The 23990-nt window shown below is 32.8% G+C and overlaps 1 protein-coding gene across 1 annotated transcript in view; it reads right to left on the bottom strand.

Moving 5' to 3' along the window:
- LOC106707400 (DE-cadherin) overlaps positions 1-23990 on the bottom strand; it is a 193230-nt gene that overhangs the window by 23853 nt on the left and 145387 nt on the right. Inside the window, exons 2-11 of the mRNA XM_014516041.2 lie at positions 9077-9159; positions 7845-7967; positions 7183-7308; positions 6789-6938; positions 5536-5721; positions 4802-5004; positions 4550-4727; positions 3980-4472; positions 3039-3310; positions 2532-2816 (exon numbers count right to left, since the gene is read on the bottom strand). Coding sequence (XP_014371527.2) covers positions 2532-2816; positions 3039-3310; positions 3980-4472; positions 4550-4727; positions 4802-5004; positions 5536-5721; positions 6789-6938; positions 7183-7308; positions 7845-7967; positions 9077-9159 — 2099 coding nt within the window. The remainder of the gene's footprint in view (positions 1-2531; positions 2817-3038; positions 3311-3979; positions 4473-4549; positions 4728-4801; positions 5005-5535; positions 5722-6788; positions 6939-7182; positions 7309-7844; positions 7968-9076; positions 9160-23990) is intronic.

Below are 23990 nucleotides of genomic sequence, written 5' to 3'. Positions count from 1 at the left end.
CCTTCCAATGCATCTCCTCCTCTAACAAATCCACCTCCCCTCCCCATCCTTTCCTTATAAGAAAAGGGTGGGAAGGGAAAGATGACTAAAATTAGGTCTCCGGCACCACACTCATCAGACGAAACGCGGAATTAATTCCACTTCACGCTAGTCTTCTGTGTGGTCGTGGTATTTCACCGGGCGATCCGGCCAATTCGTGCAACTGATTTTGTTTTTGCTGGCGTCTACCACTGGTTTGTTTTCAAATATATACAATATATCTCTAGAGATATATGTGAAAACAAAATAAAAATAGTATGTAAAAATGTTAAAGTAGCATAGTGATATAGAAATATAATGAATATATTTTAAGGCATTTATTAACATAAGCTAGTCTGGAATCAATCCCCCGAGCGGCGAGGACAGCTAGTGGCGCGAGTCTTAATGTGTTGTCTTGAGATAGTAGGGGCCCTGAATAATTAAGGATATACGGACTTATATATCAGGATAACCAATATAGTTTTAGAGATATTTGATGTTTGCGGTGTTTTCTACGAGGAAACACTTTATAAAGTTGTGGAAAAAATACATTTATTTTATATCAGTCTGCCGTCCGGACGAAAGACTAAAAAAAGATTTTCTATTTTCTTTGATTTGAAGTAATCGTTCAAAAAATTGTAGGGCGTTAGTTCAATCACATATGTTCCTTCAGTTCATCATGTGTCGCTTGTTCAATAGAAATAAATCATTGAAGGTGTAATAGAACCTAGGTTTATCGACCGCTGTGAACTTTACGTCAAACTTCCGCTCACTTCCCATAGGATTATACGTCAGATTCAAAGGAAACTTCAATATTTCAATGTAGCAAAAGTATCGAACTTTTAACCCTATAAAAACTTGGCGCTCGCCTGTAAATCGGAAAGTCGGTTCTTTATTTTCTATTGGAAAGTGTGCATGTCTGAGATTAATTGATTACGCCCGCTAACTTAACAGATTTCACTTTAACTTACACGTTACTTAGCTTTGATATTTATCAAGGAATAACTTGGATACTGCTTTAAATTTAATCTCAATGTTAACGTATCAAATAATTAAAAACAACGAAACAGTTAAATGGAAGGAATGATTTCGACGGTATGTTACACATAAAGAAAATTTGTAAAAAGTATATAAAAAACTTAGATTATTTAATTTGAATCATTCTGAAAGTATTTGATATCGAAATAAAAAATGAAGATTGCCTCGTATACTAAAGAAATGGAAAAGTTTCACGAACGTAACAAACGCCGCATAACTGCCGAATAAATCATAACACATAATCGTTAAAGCAATGAAGAAGTGAAGTACGGGTCTATATCAAGTCTATACGAGATATAGAATATACCAGAAAAGGAAACGAAATTTACATAAAAAATTGGCGGAAAAAGCTCACGCTAAACAATCGTTCTTAATCATGAAATACGAGATCGCATTAAGAGGCAGGTAAGCGATAAATTTTTACCTACCTCTATTGTTTCGCTTCTTGTTGAAATGATCAAGTTTTACAAAAAAAAAAAAAATTGGTAGATTATTTTTTAGCAATCTTCAACCCAAAATTGTTGTTCACGGTTTCTTGAACGTTTCTATTCATAGAGCGAATTCAGGTAAATTAGGGGCTGCAAAAGTTGGGGCCGCGCCTGGCCCAATTCTAGTAGCCAAAGTTTAAGCAAGAGTAACAGATGCTTCTGACTTTACAAAGACGAAATAAAGTTGCACCGGAAAGTGAGATCCGTTGGTTTATTTTATTGCTTTATTTATAAATCATCATTTTCATAAAACTTTTTACTTTTTTATCTAACTTTAGCCACAGATGTTTTGCTGTTTCAGTAGTTGGAGTAAATTAAATTTTACTCAACTATATTAATACAACAGAGGTATAACAATATTACATCGTAAACTCTGGTATGTCACAGAGACGGTATTTTCTTTTAATAAGTGAGCAAAATGTCCTATCACTATAAAAATATGACGAAAAACATGTATTATTTTTCAAGGAAGTTGCGCAAAAACGGTTATTAATATCATCTTACAGCTTAGGAAGAAAGCATAGAAACCTTTATTTAATAAAAGCTATCAATTGATTGTTCTTGACAGCAAACCTTTACAAGAGTTGGTTATTAATTTATACCCGTGGCGATTCTTATAAAGTAAACTATAAAGAACAAGGGGCTTGTAACCGACAAGGTGAAATTGCGTGCATTTTATCGCAAACAAAAAAAGTGTAATTAATGTAGCGCCACGAACGAATTAAGTTGTAAAAACATGTACCCATTAAAGGGAACATAATAGAGAAATTAAAGAAAATCGATGTAAATATAATAATAGAGTTAATTTCCTTAAACTTTTATAGTTAGTGGAAAGTTTATTTTTAACTTAATATTTTTTCTTATTGTATCACGTACAAAAGATAAGATTTTAAGCCTGAAATTTCGGTCATCAAAGAATTATTAAAATCACTTTTAAGACAGGTAGTTTAAGTCGGTGGTACTGAAATTGTTAAAATGTGTACTTACGTTGGTAAGGAATGGGGCATTGTCGTTGATATCCGTCAGCTCCAATATAACTTCAGTGGTAGACCGTAAACTGTCAGAACCCAGCCTGCCGCCCTGGTCAGCCGCCATGATGAGTATCTGCCACCTCGTGAACCCTGAAGGTTGGTCTCTGTCCAGAGGTTTGGTGAGACGAAGACATCCATCGTTGTCTATTTGCAGGAACTCTTTCTGTTCGTGCTTGACTAGAGAGTAGACTATGTTCTGTGGTGCGTTACGGTCTTTGATATCGGGATCATAGGCTTCGACCTGAGGAAAATTTAGACACGTAGTAGAAACCATCAGAAATAGACGTGTGATTAAAATAAAAAAACTGTTTTTTTATTTTTTATTTTACAAAGACAAACTCGTAGGTGTGTAATAATAATTTTCCACAAGCGAAATAGGGTATTTACTTCAGCCTAACCTAAAATACAAGAGATTTTGAAGAATTTTCAAAGAAATTAGTTTAACATAATACTATATTATTACCTTAACAATACATCCTTCGTACAGTTTTTCTTCTTCGATGGTTTTCGTGTAATTGGCCAAGAAGACGGGCGGATTGTCGTTGAGATTCTCAATATTGATTATGACTTTAGCATAATCCTCAAACAGTCCATCGAAAGCTTTCACATCAAGGCTATAGCTAGTTATATTCTCATAATCCAGTTCGTTGTTGACTCGAATCTCGCCGGTGAAGTTACGAATAACGAAAGCATCGTAAGTGTTGCCAGCTACAATGCTATACGATACCACAGACGCTAAAACAAAAAAAAATATACTATAACATATAAATATTTACATATTTTTTATTATTATATATATATTATAATATAACATATTTTCTTTCTGCCATGCTTAATTTAGTCACTTAAACTGTCTCTTAGGGTATATTTCGCTTATTAAATAAAAATTAATAGTATCCCTTAAATACCGTCATTAATAATAATAAGGACATATATTTTAATTATTTGAAAACAAAGTTATAACACAAGCCCGGGGTTATAAACTAAGTATCTAGAATTCCTTAAAATACAAAACAAACGAATACGTTTCTACGAAGATCACAAATGTCAGGGTCACAACGCCCACATTGAATCGCGGTGGTAAAACATTGAATGTTTTGTTTAGCGTGGGTTGGAACTTAAGTTTGAGTTTCTTGTTGAAATAAATTAACAACTACACCTTTTATATAAGACAGTAACAAGCAAGGAAAATTCGTCTTGCTTATTAAAATAATTTTTAATGTCTAGAATGGTGATGATAATAAATCCTTAGATATTGGAACAGAGTACATCAAGCACTATATCATATGCAATAATTATCCTAATGAAGCAAGTGTATCGTCGAGTGTATTGATTTAACAACGATGTTCTATTACTAAACTTATACTATGAGTTCTGGATCAAATTACTCGATTAAAAATTTACCTGTGTCGATATCGACTGCTGTAACTTGAGTGACCAGTTCATTTATATTTGCATTTTCCGCAATTGATTCAGCGACGTAAGTTTCTTGTGTGAAATGTGGTCTATTGTCGTTTTTATCGGCTATTTCGATAAGAAACACTTGTTGGCCGGCGTTATGTTTTCCGGGTATGAGTGCCGATTCTGAATTATCGGTTGCAATAATTTTAATGTTATAGAAACTCCTTTCTTCTCTATCGAACATCTTTAGTGTTGTTATGTTGCCAGTAATGCTGTCGATAGCGAAAGGATCGGACGGGTCTCCGAGCTCGTAAGTCACTTGATTGTTTGCTGAAGTACCGTCAGCGTCAAATGCTCGAACTTGCATAACGGGAGTGCCCGGCGGTTCGTTTTCTAGGACACTGCCAGATCTGATTTCGCTGAATATTGGAATATTATCGTTAACGTCTTCAACTTCTATTTGGATAATAGTTTCTGCAGCTAATTTATAATTATTCTGAAAATAATATTGAATGAGATACCATACAATAAATGAATTAAAATAAAGTTTTATTTTAAATGTGAAATGCTTACTTGTATTCTGACAGTTAATGTATAATCGGTGATTTTCTCGTAATCCAAATGATTACCAAGCTTTATGTAGGCGGAATCAGCTTCGGGCTCTAATACAAATGTGTGCCATTTATTCGTTTGTTCTGTTTGACCCATAACTAATTCGAATTGTAGTTTCTTCTCTTCAGGTATATTTGATCTAAAAAATAATTTTTAAGTAAAATACACTTACTAAGGATAAGATATTGATATTGAAAGTAGAACAATACTTACACAGCTCTGATTGTAGCTATAGGTGTGTTGAAGTCAGCGTAATTTTCTTTTAATCTTATCGGTTCATCGGGAACTTCTATGAAGGACGGGCTTTTCTTGTTAGACTCTATGACTTGAATGTCTAAAGTAATCGAACTTTGCTGAGGCGGATCGCCCATATCTTTCACTATGGCACTCAACTTAAATTTGTACCCGGGAACTTTCTGCAGGAATAACATCAAAATCACAATTATTGTAACGATATTTTCCCGTTTACGATGCCGCAGAGATCGTAGAGAGATATTAAAGGGAACCTAAAATATTTTATATTTGGAATCTTGCCAAACCAGTGGATCCTTTGCTGATCCATAAAAATGAACATCGCGAAACATCCAATAATATTAAATTTATTATTCAACTAGCTGTCACCCGCGACTCCGTCCGCGCGGAATTAAAAAAAATAGAATAAGTAGCCCATGTGTTCTTCCAGACTATGTTCTACATCTGTGTCATAGGGAGATACCTTCAAACAAACATCCATCCATCCATCCATCCATCTAAGATTCGTATTTATAATATTAGTAAGGCGGAAAATAATGTTTGATTTAACACATTTTGCCTTAACACAATTACTAAGTCTCATTAATTTGATAGCAATACAATTAGGTAACATTTTATGTTTATTTGGCACTGCAGCAAAACAGTAAATAATATTTTATAACATTAATATTGATTTTGAAATAGTTAATACTTACATCAATAGTTTTATTTAAAAAGATAACTCCGTTGTCTGGATCTATGTAGAAGTAAGCTTGGTCCGGAGAATTAGAGTCGAGGCTGTAGTGGACGATGGAATTATTGCCATCGTCGATGTCAGTAGCTGATATCCTCATCACTTCGCGTCCGCTCGGCAAGTCTTGAGGTACAGACTCCGAATACGACTGGACAGAAGATTAAACATTAAATTATTTGATTTTGAAGCCGTTTAGAAAGGTTTAGTCAGTGGTGGGAATTTCAAATTTCAGTTCATCAATAAGTTATGTTGAAACCTGATAGATTTTTTTTGTGATCAAAATGTTTTATTAACATTTCATATTTTTTAGGAAATAGTCACACATTAGCTTCTATGTTAAGTAGTTATGAGATTTCACTTCGACATGTTCTACGCGAAGCATGCCCAAAGCTTAGAGAAAGTTTCTTAATTAAAATAATAATAATCGTGCAGTGTGATAAAATGCACCTAAGGGGAAAGAGCAGCCTAGCTAAAAAAACACATCGACTAGAAATGTGCAAAATAAGTGAATTCAAACACAGAATGAAGAAATGTTTACCGATAACGCCTTGAGCGGCGGCTTACGATCCTAAATCATGCAGCAACATGCAATAGAAATAGAATGCTATTCAAATTGTTCTCAAGTATCGATTGTTACCACGGCTTCATCAACTTCCAATAATACAACAAAATCTACGAATACAAAAACATCAGCAATGGTAACAATCGAATGTTAGTTATTAACAGTGTCAATTTAAACATTTTTGTGCGAAACGCTCTCTCTCTTTGTGAAATTCTCTGCTCTTTTAGACAAACCTTCCAAACGTCTCCACGGAAGACCTTCGAAAAACAGGCAAGAGTTAATAAAGTCTGCGCCACGTTTTGAGGCTAGTGGACGAATGCTTAGTTAGTCACAAACAAACAATTATTAGGACAATCAAAAAGATAAATATTCATTAAACAATGCAAATTCCATTCCAATGTGAGACCTAAAATTTCAAAAATATATTAAACATGGCCGTCATTAAACAGATATCAATTATATTCCATGGAAAATGATAAAAATAAAATTGGAATTCAGAGCATCAAGTTTTAATAATAGAAAATAATCTTGGCTATATTTTCTAGGAATTAGAAGAAATAACCATAAGAATGAATTCTATACCTAATACAGGGTAGAGCGTTTGCTAAATCTAGCCCTAATGTGTTTGACTTGTTGGTTTGTTTTATACTCACAACTTTATCGAAGACTGGCTGGTTGTCATTGATGTCTTCGATAAGAATCTTGATGGTGCAGGCGTCGTCTAGCTGAGGTTGGCCGTTGTCACTTGCTCGTACCGTTATGTATGCTTCTTTTTCGCGCGACGGCTCGTCGTGGTCGAAAACCTGTATTTACATCTTTATTATTAATAATTGGCCGAACTTAGGTTACAAATAACATACCTTTGTTCCATGAAAGCTATATGCAATGTGATAAAAACGCATAGATATATCTTAAAAGATAAAAAAGTAAGGAGTTAAGTTTATCATAATATGAATGTCAAATTTCTTTATTATCTTTTAATAATCATAAAAGAAGTAAAAGATGCTAGTTCTTTAACAAAATTCCGAGAAGAAATGTATAACTTACATCGGCTGTTGTAATTTCTCCCGTTTCAGGGTCTACATGAAACCTCTCTTTTTCGCCAGGAGTGGAGACGAATTTATACGTGACTTTACCACCCATATCGGGCGGATCTCTGTCTTCTGCATGCACCTGGAATTATTTAACAATTGTAAAAACATTTCAATAAACTAACATTGTACGGAAGTGATGTTCTTAACATTTTCCTTTCGTAGAATTATGAAGCAGTATGATATGATAGTAAACTTAGTTTTTATTTGAATATTAATATTACATTTGACGTTGAGTAGATAATATATTCCAGAATATTTGAATCGTGAAAGCTCACGGGCAACTGCGTCGTCCATTGAATCGGATATGTCCGATAAGTTTCAAGGGACCGTTCACTCGTAATTTCCTGCTTACACTTGACCAATGATTATAAATATTTACATAATAATAAACGCAAAGAATCAAATTTTATCTTTACAGGTCAGACAGATCTTTTCCCAATGCATCATTTAGCAATAGGTACGTATGAAAAAGCATGTCGTTGGTGATTTAAATACTGTATTGTATTTGTAGTTACTCTATATTATCGTGTTACAGTAATTTTCCACAAAACTAAGATAATATGTTTTAGACAAGTAGTTTATTCGTCAGTGGTAGCCACTGTTAAAATTACTCACCGTGAACACATACGTGCCAACAGGTTGTTCCTCTTTCACCGTAGGTTTGTAGTTCAAACATTCGGTGAACAGTGGCTTGTGGTTGTCCTTGACTGCCAGCTTCGGTGACATGCCGGGTACGAACTGAAATCGCGTAAGGGCGCGCCCCATTGTTAGTCGGGTATTTGAATTTAATCATTGGCCTATTATTGATAAACGTTTACTGAATGTCTTTGTTTTGAATTTAATGTTTTATTACCGCGTGTTTGCACTTTACATGTATAAAAACATATTGTCATCTTTCGTTTTCCTTAAAAAACATAGACAACAAAATGTTTTTCTGCACGCAGTGGAAACTCATAAATAGAGTTTAGAATATTATACGTAAGTTTGCCAGCTTTATTCTGGGGCAATGGTATTAAATTTAAAAAAAAGTAGGTGCTTTTATTTGTTAAAGTGAAAACATTAACATTTCAATATATCTATCAGTAATAGACCAATACCAGTTAAATTACCTCTGTCCAATGTTTTTGATAGCTGCTGGAAAACACGTGCAGAACGCTTGTGCCAACATTGAATTAAACGATTCCAATTAAAATATCAGTTATAAAAAGTAAACTTACAATAGAACAATTAACTTGTAAAATTGATAGAACTGTTTGTTCATTAACTGTAGAAAATAAAAATAGAAACGGCATAAATTCTACAAAAGCATTAGGACATAAGTAACCTATTATAGACAATTTTTTTTTGTATTGCATATTAAAAAAAATTAAAAGTAATTTATCAATTATATAAATAGACCTTTTAACGACACATTTTTTTCGGTGACAATTTATCTAAATACTTAACTAAGATATTAACCACATTCAAAACTATGAAATAAACATCATGCATATACTTTAAAAAGTATAATAGAGTGGTTACATTATATACATTAATCTTACGTTTTTAATATGTACCTTTCGAAATCCCTGTATGCAATTGGAAATTATTATAACTATTAATATTAATGACACGATAACTAACTTATATTAACTTACATTTATCCTCGAGAGCTTTAATATTCTTTAAATATGCAATTTATCAATTTAAATTACTTTATTTCCATGCATAACACATCTATTCTTTAAGAATAAGCAAGAAAATAATAAAAACAATCTATGGGGAAGCTTTGAGGGTAGAAATGTAATGTTATGAATTACGATGAGATATTTGGTTGTGGATGCGTTTGGTGACGTCACAAAACTTACGGCTGAAGTGTGTATTGGCAGGTACCCATCGAGGTGCCTCGAGTGACGTAATCTGGTCACGTGGTGCGACGGATATTCTCTCACTGCGGACAAAAAGAAAGAAAATGTTAAATTTATGTTAACAGTTCTCTGTTCTGATATTTAAACTATAGTACATTATATGAACACAATTGTTTTATCTGTTGTTTTCAAAGGGATTGAGGGGATGGTAATAATGTTTTGACATATGCCCTACGACAGTGGAGACTCACCGTTACATGCATAAATTAAATATTGTTTGGTACTCTGCTTTGTGGTTGCAATGTTAGTAAAAATATTCCCACTGTTTTTGCTTCATAATCTTAGTCATATCGACTCTCACAAATGAATATATTTTTGAAAGCTTAGTTATTGGGGAAGGTGACCTAATGGGCGATAATCTGGCTCAGTGAACTATTTCGTTTGGCTGATCTGACGTAAGCTGACCATTGAGACACCTGTCAGTGTACCAGTAATCTGCATGCAAGGTGAGACGGCACCCGACTTAAAAAGGGTTAAGTATTTATAGAATTAATTAATATTTCACTGCATTTCTTTATGTAAAATGTTTCCAAAAAGAAGTAATGTGTAGGCATTGCAAGGGATAAACTGTAAACAAAATTGTTTTGCTATCCGTGTAAAGACAGGACTGGTCGTTAGTATAAAATACATACAAAGTACATTACCTTTATCTTAATACAGTAAAGTTAAAGTGTGTCATGGGGTTAAGCTTTAGTACAATCATTATTATTCGGCTTACATCATACAAGTGCCTTAGCGGCGTGTTTACGTAACAGTTGAAGTTAACGCAGCTTCAGTATACGCTCCATTACTGCGAGATAACGCTAGCTAAAACTAATTTACCTCGACAATAACAATATTTTACTTGGATTAAGCCATCTGACGTACAACGGTCGTGCAAATGTTATTTAAACTAATTCACATTTGCAGCTAAACAAAATTCTTTAGATACACTTAAGGTACCTAAAGTAGGAATCATTTGTAAGAACCATCTCTACTTTTGAATAGTAAAAAGCAACTAATACAGAGAAGCCAATTACCGATTGTGCCGATATTTTTCAATATGCAAAAGACAACACTATCATCTAGGCATTAATTCAATAGAAAAAGAAGATAGCGTATACATCCTCAATTGAGACCAGCACTGAATTTCAACATATTTATTAATTACATGTTAAAATGCAAATAATTGAATATTCTACATAGATGATACATTATTATTAAGATAACGCAACGCTTCCGTGGACTGCGCTTTGATGGAAACGGATTAGATGCATTCAAAAGCTGGCAACACTGTGGGCGGAGTGATGCATTCAAACAGAAATAATCCAATAGAACGCACTGCTCTCCGTGAGTTCCCGCTAACGGCTACAAGCACAAAGACGATGCTTCAAACGCTTTGTGGTCTGAACACAAACAGACACACAAATGGCCTTATTTCGGCTACACAACGGTGTATTAAGTTTTGATACCACTGTATCCATAACGCTTCGACTCACATCTCTGTGTATTAACACGTACAATATATTTTCTAATAGACCCCACATCCCCGAAAATATAACATACCTACGTTAGTTTTCAAGACTAATTTTTTACATAACAATGTGTCTATTTGAAAACTACCCAGTATATAGGAGACATCTGATGGATAAAAATAACAACAAGAAAAACACTAATAAGAACGCAAGTGATGATCAAATATACTTGTATAAACTAAAAAAAGAACATATTAATTTATTTGAAGACACGAAATCAGAAGTAATTGACTTGCTATATTTATTTGAACGAATTTTCCCGTACACATAAATCTTTGATCGGGAAATTCAGGGAAGCGGAAGAGAAAAACATTCGCTATCAAACTAATTGCGTTAACAAGCCGGAAGTGGTTGTTGGGGGCCGGAAGGGTGGGGGGGAGAGGTTGAAAAAGGGTAAAGAAACGAGAGCGCGTTGACATCAACATATTTCATTTTTCATTTCCCCCGGCGACAGTATCTTAATAGGAATCTGATGCGTTTTTTTTTCAACGTTAATTACAATTCAAATAACATTTAAATTTTTTAATCCAAAGGTGACGATGTTAATCAAGCTTTGATTGATTACGTTATAGACTGGATCTGTATTTAAAAATCAGTATAATTCGTTGTTTTACATGTAAAAGCGTGTGAAGACACGACGACGAGACGAGCACGACCTTCGGTATAAGCATACGAAGAAGAACACAAATATCGGAATATAAAAGTGTAAAATCTACACTGTTATATACCGATAAATAAAGGGTTACCAAAGAATGAAGAGTGTAAGAACCGATACCAAATAAAATTAGAAACGTAACTAATTATGAAATTAAAATCGCAAACTTCATTAATTTTTGAAATGAAACTAAAATAGAAAAATGTACAGACTGAATAGTATGCTATTGTGGAAGTATCTAGCCGTGATTGATAGTTGTAGTGCGTTATCACGTGAAACAAAAACTGTGTGCGAGTGATTGAAACGTTAGCTCGGAGCCACGCCTGTTTCTGATGGATGACGGTACTGACGTGCTAAATTAGTGGCATGTCTAAAACAATTCTTTTTTTAATTTTCAATAACTTATAGCATACTGATAGTTATATATATTGAAGTAACTGTCGCCCGCGACTCCGTCCGCACGAAGTTAAAAAAAACTGAATTAGTAGCATATGTATTATTCTAGTCTATTTTCTACATATATGTCGAATTTCAGAGAGATCTGTTTAGCAGTTCTGGAGATAACTTCAAACATAATTTCTCTATATGTTTAGTCTGAATTGGACTTTTTCTACCGTTAAAATTTCCAACACGACAGACAATTTCAACTTTCGTCCATAATATCTATTTGGTATAATCGTCATATAACATTTCTATCCGGAATATACATATGTGACAGTGCAATTTTAATGACCAAAGAGTTTCATTTGTTTTTAAATTGAGTAGAGATGCCCATTTACTTAAGTAACGTACCATAAGCTATACTAAGAATTTGTAGGAGCTGTAGCATTAATATGATTATTTTCCGGCAGATTCAATACGTGGTCATAGGAAAAAAACTGTAATCTTTCATAGTCGGGTAACAGCAGGATGTCGTCTTCAATATACGGCATATTGGCACATTCTAAAAGGAAAACAAAACGATAAGACGTTAATATACAAGATATACGATGTTATATTAGAGATATACAACTTATCAAGTTGCAAGCCTACTTTTTTTGTGTCATGTTTTATATTTTTACCATATCACCTCTTAAACTCAGATATATAATTAGATAGATAATTATATCAAACCCGTGATTATTAATTTTATATATAAAAAATGAATTTGTAACATTATGTATTATTATTGTGTAGAATCATTATTACACTAAAACAGTAGTGAATTATTTAGTATTCCGTTAGCTATGATGTGTTAGTCAAAGTTGAGTGGCGTCTGAGCCGGCTCCCTGGGGGACAATTTGCGAGTTTATTGAGTATCGGCTCACAGAATTAATGTGTTTGCACAACAAGTGATAAGGATGCGTGGGGTCTAGTATCGCGCATGTAGACCCCACGTACAGTTTAGTGTTTTGATATGTGTTTTATAATATCAATATAATATAATCTTTACAATTAATTAGAATTTTATGGATGAAATGCCTACATCTATAGTCTTATCCTTGCAATCGTTTAAGATTAATTTGAAAGTACCTGTAAATAATGCAAAGACTAAAATATAAAAAATACTCCTTCTTAATGTAGTCGCCAAAAAATCTGGAAAATATAATCTGGGTCTAATAAGCTTAGTAATAAAATGGATAATAAATAAGTAACTGAATCTAATTTTAACAAGTAACACAAGTAAATATATTAACCTCGACTATGTCATATCATAGAGCATAGGCTGTGTAAAAACAATAGCCTTAAATGAAATTTTATTTGTATTGTTTCTTTCATTCGGAATCCACTGACGTGAGAATAATTTCAACATTTTTCAACGATATAATGTTTATATTTAATTGTCATAAACTCCAAACTAATACGGTAGTAAGAAAAATGGACTTAAACACGGTGCAATAGGGTTTGTGTTTAAATGACAGTATAAAGGCGACCGTAGCCTAATTAACTTTTATATTCTTATTATCTTAACCGTAAAACAGCCGCGTGGTACACTTGCGGATTATTATTTAGAAGCGAAATTTTGCGTCGTAACAAAATTAAGGAAGGTACACTGCTTAATGATAGATGTAATTATTATCACAATAGCTACTAGCTGTGTTATCTACAAAGAAGTATCACCTGTTGGTTTAATGGAGCTATGTACGTTTGGTAAGCGATTGAAAGAGTAACCTCTCGAAATACCGCAGTATTCAATAATTCATCTGGTCAACTCAAAGTCTTATTCCTTTTATATTTCTTTCAAATTTAGCGTCTTTTTTGTATTATTGACTTCATTTTTTGTTCGTTAATTTAAGAAGATTTTGTTAGATAGCCTCATGATACAAAAAAGAAATAGGGTACAACAGTATTAGTAAAACGTACGAAAAATTTACAAAAAACTTATGTATTTTATAATATCTACAACAAAACAAAGAGAAAGTACCGAATTGTCCCAAATAAATTGTCAATTTTTAACGTCATGCAAAAATTACTAAGCGACGTGCGCCTCGCTTTTTTTTAATTACTTTGACGTTAAGACGTTTCCATCAGCACTTATTTTTTCAGGTCAACAAAAAAAAAAAACTTGTAGACGCCTTGGTAAATGGCTCGCTTTAATTAACCGCAAAATTATATCGACATTCTGTCCTACGTTCAGGAAAATGGTTTTGTATTGAAAGCATGTCAAAGAAAATTTACTTTTAATTAACATTTACCACTGTTTTTTTTTAAAGAGATGAAAACTTACACTTTTAAATATAACGTAAAAATACGATTGAAAAAAATACATTAGTAATCAATTACTACTAATCATTATCAGCAGATCACTAAAGAAATAACGTTTTTAAAGTCTGTAAGTAGAAGATGAACACGATTGGAACTATAATAATGTAAATATATAAGATCCTTTATTACTTATCATTAAATAATTAACGGGACACAAAACATTTTCTCCTTCATTATATTCATCGATAAATTGCAAGAGACGTCACTATAGCTACGTATTTTGGTTGGTTTCTTTTGATAAGGACATCAAAGGTGAGAAGGGGCTAGGCATGGCCTGTTATCGCAACCGCAAGATAACGCTCGGCCTTAAACGCCGAGTTATGACTTCGAATTTATGACCAGCAGCGGTTACAATCTGCCGACTATTAAATTGCGTATCTTTTTGAAAACGCAAAGATAACGTGAAATTGTTTTGATCACTTCCTGTTTACAATATAAAAAAAGAAAACATTTTTAAATCCGTCACTTAGGGAGGCCGTACTTTAATAAGCATTTGTTTCTGATTCGTAAAACATTGTATATCATTAATATGTAAGGAAGATAATTGCCTTGGGAATTAAATATTTTTAGGATAATACGTGACGAGAAATTCTGCTTGTATAAGAGAGTACAATGCGAAATAAAATACATTTTAGACTTTGTCGCTAACACCATAAAATATATTTTCCCTTGCTAGTGGGCAAATGGCTGACAAGACAAAATGTGACATGTCAATAAACGCTGTATTGCTGAGCACACATGTATATACGACTATACATATTTATTTTCAAATTACGAATCATTTCGTTCATCTTTGATTTTTTGATAGACAAGTCTAAGGGATCGCTCATAAACTTCTTATATACTCGTAAATATGGCATTTCAGAACCATTGTTTTAATTATCAACATTCATGTTGGCAACCACGAAGGTTTAAGTTATCATAATCTTACTTATATTAAAAATGAGAGTTTAGAATTAGACGGATGTTTGTTAGAAAGTATCTCTGATAGGACTCAACAGATCTTGATGTATAACATCGTCTTAAGAACATAGGTTACTTTTTTTTATTTATTCCATTCTAACGGAGGCGCGGCGACAATTAAAATCTATAGATTCAAGGATGATGCCTTACCTTCAGTTCAAATTTTGTACCGAAGTAGGTAGTGCCGAAGTTTATAAATGTTTAATTTATTTTCTATTTGGTTTTCAAATTACAAGTGTAATCGATTCTCAGAATAAATTAGCGATAGTATCACCCTTCACCTTTGGGACCAAATGACCCCAGTGAAAGCAACACTGTATTACGAGACGCTATTTACATACCTCTATTACCATCATAAATCATCAGATAAAATCTCTTATTGGAGCGTTGCAAAGGGTTGCTTATCTTTTTAAACTAAAGATTACTTGATATTATTAGAATACGAAAAATGGCTTAAGAAACTGTTTTATTTTGTTTTCCTATATACGAGTACTTGTAGTCGATGTCTACAAAAATAAAAGTTGCTAAATGTAGGATACTAAACGTAGTTTTAAAAAAAATAAAGATTTGTTGAAATCGGTTATAATAAATACTACCACATCTTCTTTGTATTTTTCCTAGCTTGGTAGATATAAAAAAGTAGTACAAAATATGTTACGAGAGCTTTTTATTGGGGAAAATATATACAATCAATGCAGTTAAATATTTTCTGTAAGTTCTATTAGTAGATACTAGATTCACTGCTATTAATGTCGCAATATATATATCTATGCAAATGTAAGATGATATTGTAATAGGAGGAACGTTTATGGCACATCAAAGGGAGCAGAGTACCGATTGCGAAGCCAAATATTGTCTCAGAAATGGCAACGTTGACAAATGTCTAACAATTACGGTCAGGTTCTAGTAACATTGACAAATGACACACTATTAGTGTACTGAGATGAGTATGCCTGTCGAACATACAATTTAATAATCAACGGTATAAATCGCTTAAAATGTATTTGAACAAACAATATACTACAATTTCTGTATGCATCGCTTACACTTTCCACAAACAGGTAAATATGCAAAACTACAAACAACAAAAAAATCGATCCATTCTAAGACTATAATAAAAAATAAAATCCCCAACATAAAATAAACTAAGTGAGCGTATTATTTTTCTACACTATAGAACGAGTAAACTTTGTAAACAACAGCTACAATTCCAAAACGGTACTGTCATGACCTTTGTCAGGTCGCATGTAATGAAAATTGACATGCAGAATCAGCCAGTAATTGACATTGAATGAATGTGCATTTAAAGTCGTTAGTGAATGAATGAAAAACTTAATAAAATTGAAAAAAAAAAACTACTTAAATTAAATTAAATAACTATGTATCGTCATTTATGTAAGTATTCCTGCTACACTCAGAGTTCTTTGATGGTTACTAAGAGAGACCCTTTTAGTAGATTTACTATGAGAGATACACTAAGGGGAATCTTAAGTGATTGGATGTTTGTGCGATTGCGCCAGTCAGTCGTGTTTTGATGTTATCCTAAACTCAAGAACACGCACTAAAATGCATTTACAATTCTAATAGATATCATCACTGAGAACGGAACTAAAACCCTTACACATCAGATCTACAAATAAAACGCAAAAGGCAAAAAATCAAAGGTTCACTGGAACTCATTACACGACACGATGAACGCAAATAGCTTGAATAACTTTCATTTCTAGTGACAGCGGCATCTTTGAGGGGAAAAGAATCGAGGCTCGAGCGAATTGATCCCGTCGATAGTATGTATCTAGATTAGTACAGAGGAAGGAATGCGTCGAACGCTAGTTCTCTCCCCTTCTTTAAATAAATAAACGATCATGTTAATTCATACCATTTACATTTATATCAGTCCTTTTAAATCGCTCTCTTCCTATGCGTTAACAGATCAATTGCTAGTAATAACGTCCTTTACTTTCGTCCTTGAATCTATTTATCCTAACCGAAGTTTTTGAAACCTCAAATAAAATGGTATTTCTTTCAAACCATCCCTACATTTTTTATTATGATCCACAGCTCATAAAGTATGGTTGTTTAAATAAAACAAACTTGTAACTATTGATTATTTTTGATATTTGTAAGTAAAATAGGATTCGAATGGAGTCATTTTTATACATAGAGTTCAGTATTTTTAAGCAATTAACATTACCATTAAGTATTAAATCAAAAACTATAAACTCTCTTTTCGGCTATTAATATTTTAAATCACAAACTTAGAAGTATTTGTTTAAATATGAATTTTTATTTAGATCACGTGCCACGAATCATTTTGCTACTTGCATTGTTATCGTAAGCTGGCAACTAGCTAGTGAAATATTACAACGAGGCGGTGTTGGATGCATAAGAATCGTTTATTTCTGCCATATTCGTCCAATCGCTTTGAATTAATTCCCAATACTCTTATCAGCTAAATAATAGTTGAATGTGTCTTGTACAAGATAAAAATCTCTAGTGTAGCAAAAGTTGTATTCAAAATGTATCATGTATTCCAAATTAGACAACATTTTTACCGGCCTTATGATAACAACGTATTAAATAATCTGTTTTAAATTAATTAATTACAATATAATTTGTGGATTTTTCTACTGTTACAAAGAAAGAACATTACCGTTTTAATAAGTTAGTGTTACAGAATATAATACTAAACAAAATATATCGTAACAATATATATACATTAGATATTTTGCTACGTTTGCGTTTCGTGTGCGGAGTGTAGATAGGACTGACTTGCCGCTACGTATTAAATGAAGTAATTATGAAGCGCCAGTTTATTTATTAAGTTTAAAATAAACTATTTTTTTAATATTATAAAAAACTTATACTTACAAAAAATATATTTATAATGTACTTTTAGATTATTGTTTTACTTTTAATTAAGGATTCACGCTCTAACCCAGACTGGCAGACGGAATTAACAGATTTTTACCTTAGGAGACAGAATGTCGCTTGCCAATTTCTGGTATATTCGACTGTCAAGCGAGCAAGCAGTCGTCTCATATTGACTACCAAATAGGTACCCAGAGTACCTACAAACTATTAAGAAATTATTTTGTACCCAAAATCATTACCTATTTATTAATAGTAAAGCCGATAGTTCTTTATGACATTAAAGGTATTATTTTAAAAAATAGAATATTATTTTTACGAGTTTGCATTTCAAATCGGCAATCGTGAGTTGATCGAGTCCGGGGTCCGTATTCCCACGACGTCCGCCTTGCTCCGATGCCCATGGTCGCTCATGGGACCACGGGTCACGAACTTGCCCACTACACTGTATTTACCAGTGAAAGTTATAAGACTGGTATAAAATTTATCACTTCAATCTTTGTAGACTTTGAATATTATGAATAATACTTTGATTGACTTAATAGATAAAACTTAATAAGAAAAACAGATTTGAAAGTTTTTTTTTGCATTAATGATCTACAATTCAGTTGTTTTCTGTTCATGTTTACTTTTGGGAATTGGAATACCAGTCTCATTGATGTACAATATATACCTTTAAGGCTGACTGAAGGTATTTTAAGATAATCCATTATCTAAACTGCGACCTGCTACTGGATGTAAAAAAATACATCCTTATTTCGTTGTTATAAAAAGGGTAAGTAATATTTTCACAAATAAGAAGCATTACAATCAGGCCTTTGGCATTCTCAATAAAGTAACTACTAAAAGCCGATACTCAAACCACATTCTAACCCGAATGTTGTTCCATTATTGAATTATTTAGGGAGTTCGGGTAACACAAAATACCTCTTATCTTTGTTTGCCTTACATTTATAAATGCGGACGGATTTGAATTAGCGATGCAAATCGAGTAATAATTCAATAAATCAAACCCTTGGCCACTCTCGCTGTCCCTCTGCAAAGTTACGTGAATTTGTGGAAGTTTGTGTAAGGGCTGGACGATATGTAATTAAAAGGATGGACAAACAAGATTTTAGCATTATGCTTTCTAATATTTTAATAGCTTTGCTAAAATGTTTAAAAAGTATTTATTTAATCAAAAGGAAATTAACTAATAGAAATTGCGATTAGCGGGTATAACACATTAAATTCAAAGACATTAATAACAAAGTAAGATGACAGAATAAAGAAGTAAAAGCTAAAAATTGAAGATCTGTTTATAAACTCTGTTTATTGAAACCGTCAATCTGTGAACTTGCTCATTGTATAAGTTAGAATAAGCTTTGGACATCAGTGTACTAAATTAAAATGTCTTCAAAAGATCTTTAAACCTTCGCGTTGTATAAAATCAAACAATGTAACAATTTCGTTTGATAGCACGCTATTGGAACAAGTTTAACCTAGATTGTTAGTTTAATTGATAATATCTGACAGAATAATTCGTACACAGTATGTTTAATCCACGTCGATTACCTTGTTAACTGTTTTCAAATAAACTTTCTAATATGAAAAAAAAAACAAAACAAACGTCTAGGTAATATTCGATTTTTGTAAATTTTTATTTAATTTAATAAACCTTAGATAGCTCATAAACTTCTTCGCAATACTCCTACAGTTACAAATCTCATGAGAAAACTAGCTTTATTAAAAAAAATGTATATATTCGAAGACAGCATGTTTTATCCAAGCGCATTGTCGCGTCGGACTTAGTTCTCAGGTACTCCCCCGGGAGGATGCCTGTCCGGACTAACAAGATTTACTTATAGTCAGGTATTGTTTGCTTTTAAAGTTTAGACTAAAGTAAGGCATACAATAGACTAAGGTCATAAGAACATTTCTTCAGTAGCACAGTTAGTCGCGCGATGTACTTTTTCTTCCTTAATTCGAACTTTTTCTTATACTAATGTAAAATGCAGAAGTTTTTTTCATTATTAAACACATTTTCTATTAAGCTACTGATGTTAGCATACTGTTCGAATGCGACTTTAATGCGACGTTCGTCGACGTACGACACGTGCGATTAAAGTCGCATGCGCCTAGTATGCTAACATCATTAGCTTAATAGAAAGTGTGTCTAATAATGAAAAAAACTGTTGGATTTTACATCAGTTTAATATAAAGTTCAAATTAAGGCAAAAATATAATAAGTATAGGTATAAGTTATAAGTACAACAATAAAACGAATTTTGAAAATTGTTATGACATCATACAGTTGTAATCATTGAAACTAATATAGCATTGACATACGCTGAATTATGAAAATAACCTTTGCATTGGTAACATTATCTCCCAACATACATATACAGGAATAATTAATGGTACTGACAGTTCCCATTAACATCTCGTAAGGTCGGAGTTAGAGTGTTATTTGGAATAGAGGTGTCCAAAAGCAATTCGCTACGATTATGTCTCTTATTGAAGACTATTTTTGTTGTAGGCGTTTCATAAATACAATCATATTTTAGCAAGAAATTCCAGGTAATATATAGTAGTTTTGCCCATTGAGAGGTATTGTTACTTTGGAACTATTAACAAATATTTCAACTAGCAAAAACATCGTATGTAGATGTCTTCGATAAGGTAAGAAAAGCTTAAAATATAATTCTCAATACGTATATAGTTTACCTCTGTCAATTCTGGACAACTATTCAGGTATGTGGTCTTTGTTTCAAAGAGCCCTACGACGTATAGCAAAGGGCTCTTTGTGACCCATTTACACGTTTATTAACATATCAAAGGCGACGTGAGTATGTTCCATGTTAATAAATCGTACTTAATACCACCATACGACTAATTGTTTAAGTACAATAGAAATACTCTACATAGATGAATGTTTGACACGTGATGAGATAATAATAGATTACTATCGATTGAAAGACTAAACCAACTTGCTACTATCTTGATTACAATTATTCACCACTAATATGTTTCAAAACACGTCCTAATGAAATTGGGTATTAAATGATTTTTATTGAAAAAGTGTACAACTTATTTTTGAAATTGAGTGTACATTACGTCCTTCTGTAAAAAGTCCATTAGCACAATGTTACAAAATTTAGCTTCAACTGAAACAAAATTTATGTGCAACGATGCGAAAATAAACGTCCGTTCAACTAATAACTGTGAAGTTAGTGCCTTCCGAGGTATTAACTAATGACTCCATAAACAAAATGGACGAGCGCTTTGTCACGCCCCGACGCGGATTTGTTGTTTCCAATTGCTCTCGAAAACTTCATTTCTCTTCGCTTAGTCAAGGGACGTTTAAATGTCGTGTGTAAGGTCGGGCTCGATGGTGTAACGTGTTGTTGCGCTGTCGACTGTGACCTGTCTACTAGTATTTCGCACTAGACTCGGCAAAGACAACTACATCGATAGACGATGAGTTATACAATTTTCACTGAACTCGAATTCTAGTCCCTTAGTGAAAAAGTGGTCTAAGTTATCGTGTTATGTGGTCGGGTTTTAAAAATTAGTCGTTTCCGGTATTGCATCGCAACGTGTCGCGTTCGATTGCTGAAATATGAAAATGATTATGTGGTGTACTATTTCATTATTGGCTGTTCAAAATGGAAAATGAAGAACTATTTAGTTCTGTTAATTTAAATCAAACCGCACAACATAAAGCAAGCATTCAATGTACATTCGATATTATTTGATATTTCTGAATTATGTTGTTATAATTTAAGTTGTACAAACTACCGATCATTGATATCGTGATGAATTCAACATGTTATCGCTTGGTTAGGTATTACTATAGTGATGGGATTAATTTATAGCTGGAATTAAAATGTTGTTCGTGTTTATTGTATAGCACGATTAATGTTGATCTGTGTTCACTGAATGCCAGACAAACGATGTATTGTGAAATGTATGTGCGTAATTACTTTTCCTCGTTTTAAATAAAATTTTGAAAATTATTTATTTATTAATGTATACCAATGGTACTATGTTTGTATTAAATAATTTAATTTTAATTAATGTAAAATATAAATTTTTAAAATTTTATTTATTCCTTTACGTGAGCGAAATAAGGTAGGTAATATGTTTCGCCACCAAACATCGTAATTTGATAAATGTTTCTAGAGGTTTATTTAATTCCAGAATGATTTGGTGGTTAAAAGTGAGACACATTTTTTTTAATGTAAACCACTGTATTAAAATTAAACATTCAGGGAAATGAAAATGTTAGATGAGGTATCAATATTGTGATTCAAATTAAACAAAAATCACTTCTTTTCCATTTAATAATGCCAGTTAAGTCACAACAGGTATTTAAGCCATTGTTCAGTTATTCGTACATTAGCCGCTCGCATTCAAATATACTTTAATCAAGAGTGAAATAAAGTAGGTTAACATTAAGCTATATGTAACATATAAAGCAAAGGGATCAAAGGACCACTTTCCTCGTAATCTATCATAGAAGTTTCAGGCCTAGTATACGAAAGCTTTGGCACATATATAACTGAAAGGTCTAGGTCTAACTTTAAAGTTTCGCCAGGTACGGTTAATTAATTAGTAGGTCTCAGTAGAACGCTGTGGAAACACAGTCTAATAAGTAGTAAGTACCTATTAAAATGAAATAACAAGGGTATAATGCTAACGAGAAACACTCAACGAATTCCGATAAGACTTATACACAAGTTATTTTAAGAAGTAAATTATATAAAAGATACCTTTTAGAACGGTAAGAGCTTTACCCGAACAAACATCATTATTATCAGAAATAACCAAAGAGCAACAACATAGTATATCAGAACACGCCAGGCTCTGTCTGATGCTAATCTTTTAAAAAACCTTATTACATTTTGATAAAAATTAAAAAATGTTAATTAACTAATTTAATGTTAATGTTATTAGACGAAAGTAACTATGGACTGACTGATTAATTTAATCTGTCTATTCTTTTAACATCTACGTCGTATCGTATATGTTACTCTCTAAATTACATTGCCTGTACTCAAAGTTACGCACAACCAGAAATCCAAGTCCACATATAATAAAGCACACACATGTAAAGGACTTCTACAAATTAGCCGAATAATTACAGACTAATCTGGGCTATTCGCAATTTATCATGCAAATGCAACACCGTCGAATACTGAGAATAATTAATACGTTTTCGCGCTGTAATACTGAAATATATAAATAATTATATTAAAATATTAACGTTAAGCTGTCACATGCGTGTCATAAAACAATGTATTTATCATACGAATTTTGCGAGAATGGGTAATTTTGTTTACAAAACCGGACGTAGGACAGAAGGGTTATAATGTGAGATTTTGTTTAGATTTATCCACAGCTTTACGCATTGATTTACGAGTAATAATATTGCCTAAAAGAACAAACTCTAAGCTTAGTTGGAATGGTTTAAAAAATATTAATAAATTATTTCAATCATCTGGATGAAAGTACACGATGTTATTTTGTTGAGTGAGCATGAAATAGTAATTTATTTGTAGTTTGGTAATGTTGTCGACTTCAAAGATATGTTATGTAAAGGGTCAGCAATCAGCCCGGCCGCCTTACGAGATATATTTTCCGTTTTATCACCTACGTACTTGCGAACCCCTGACGTTATCGTTCAGTAACATTGTATTAGGAACTATATGTGCGAAATTTATGTATGATGCGTGCATCTTTAGCCTAATGATCGAATTATAAAGACCAATGTCGAATTCATTCTGAATTTGGAATTTTTCGGCAATTTTGAATGTCTATAGATACTGGTATAGGTGTTAAAATTCTTTACTAGAGCCGTAAGGAGTATTCATAGTACCACAGGAAGACTTAACTTTAACCAGTCCACTACATTTATCAAAACTAATCCATTTAATTAGCTCTCGAGAGGCGTCTGTCCATTTTGCTAAGCTTACTACCTGCAAAAGCTTAATTAAATCTCCGGATACAAACTGCGGTTCGTTCGTCGGCGCTATGACTCTGTTTTCATTATCATTAACAGTTCATCGATTTGTCTTCGTTATACCGAGCTCATCTGCCGATAGCGTTTTGCTAATGCTGATGT

The sequence above is a fragment of the Papilio machaon genome, chromosome 18 (assembly GCF_912999745.1).
Source record: "Papilio machaon chromosome 18, ilPapMach1.1, whole genome shotgun sequence".
In the NCBI taxonomy this organism is placed as follows: domain Eukaryota; kingdom Metazoa; phylum Arthropoda; class Insecta; order Lepidoptera; family Papilionidae; genus Papilio; species Papilio machaon.
Note: the sequence above shows the minus strand (reverse complement) of the source record. Positions and strands in the feature narration are given on the sequence as shown.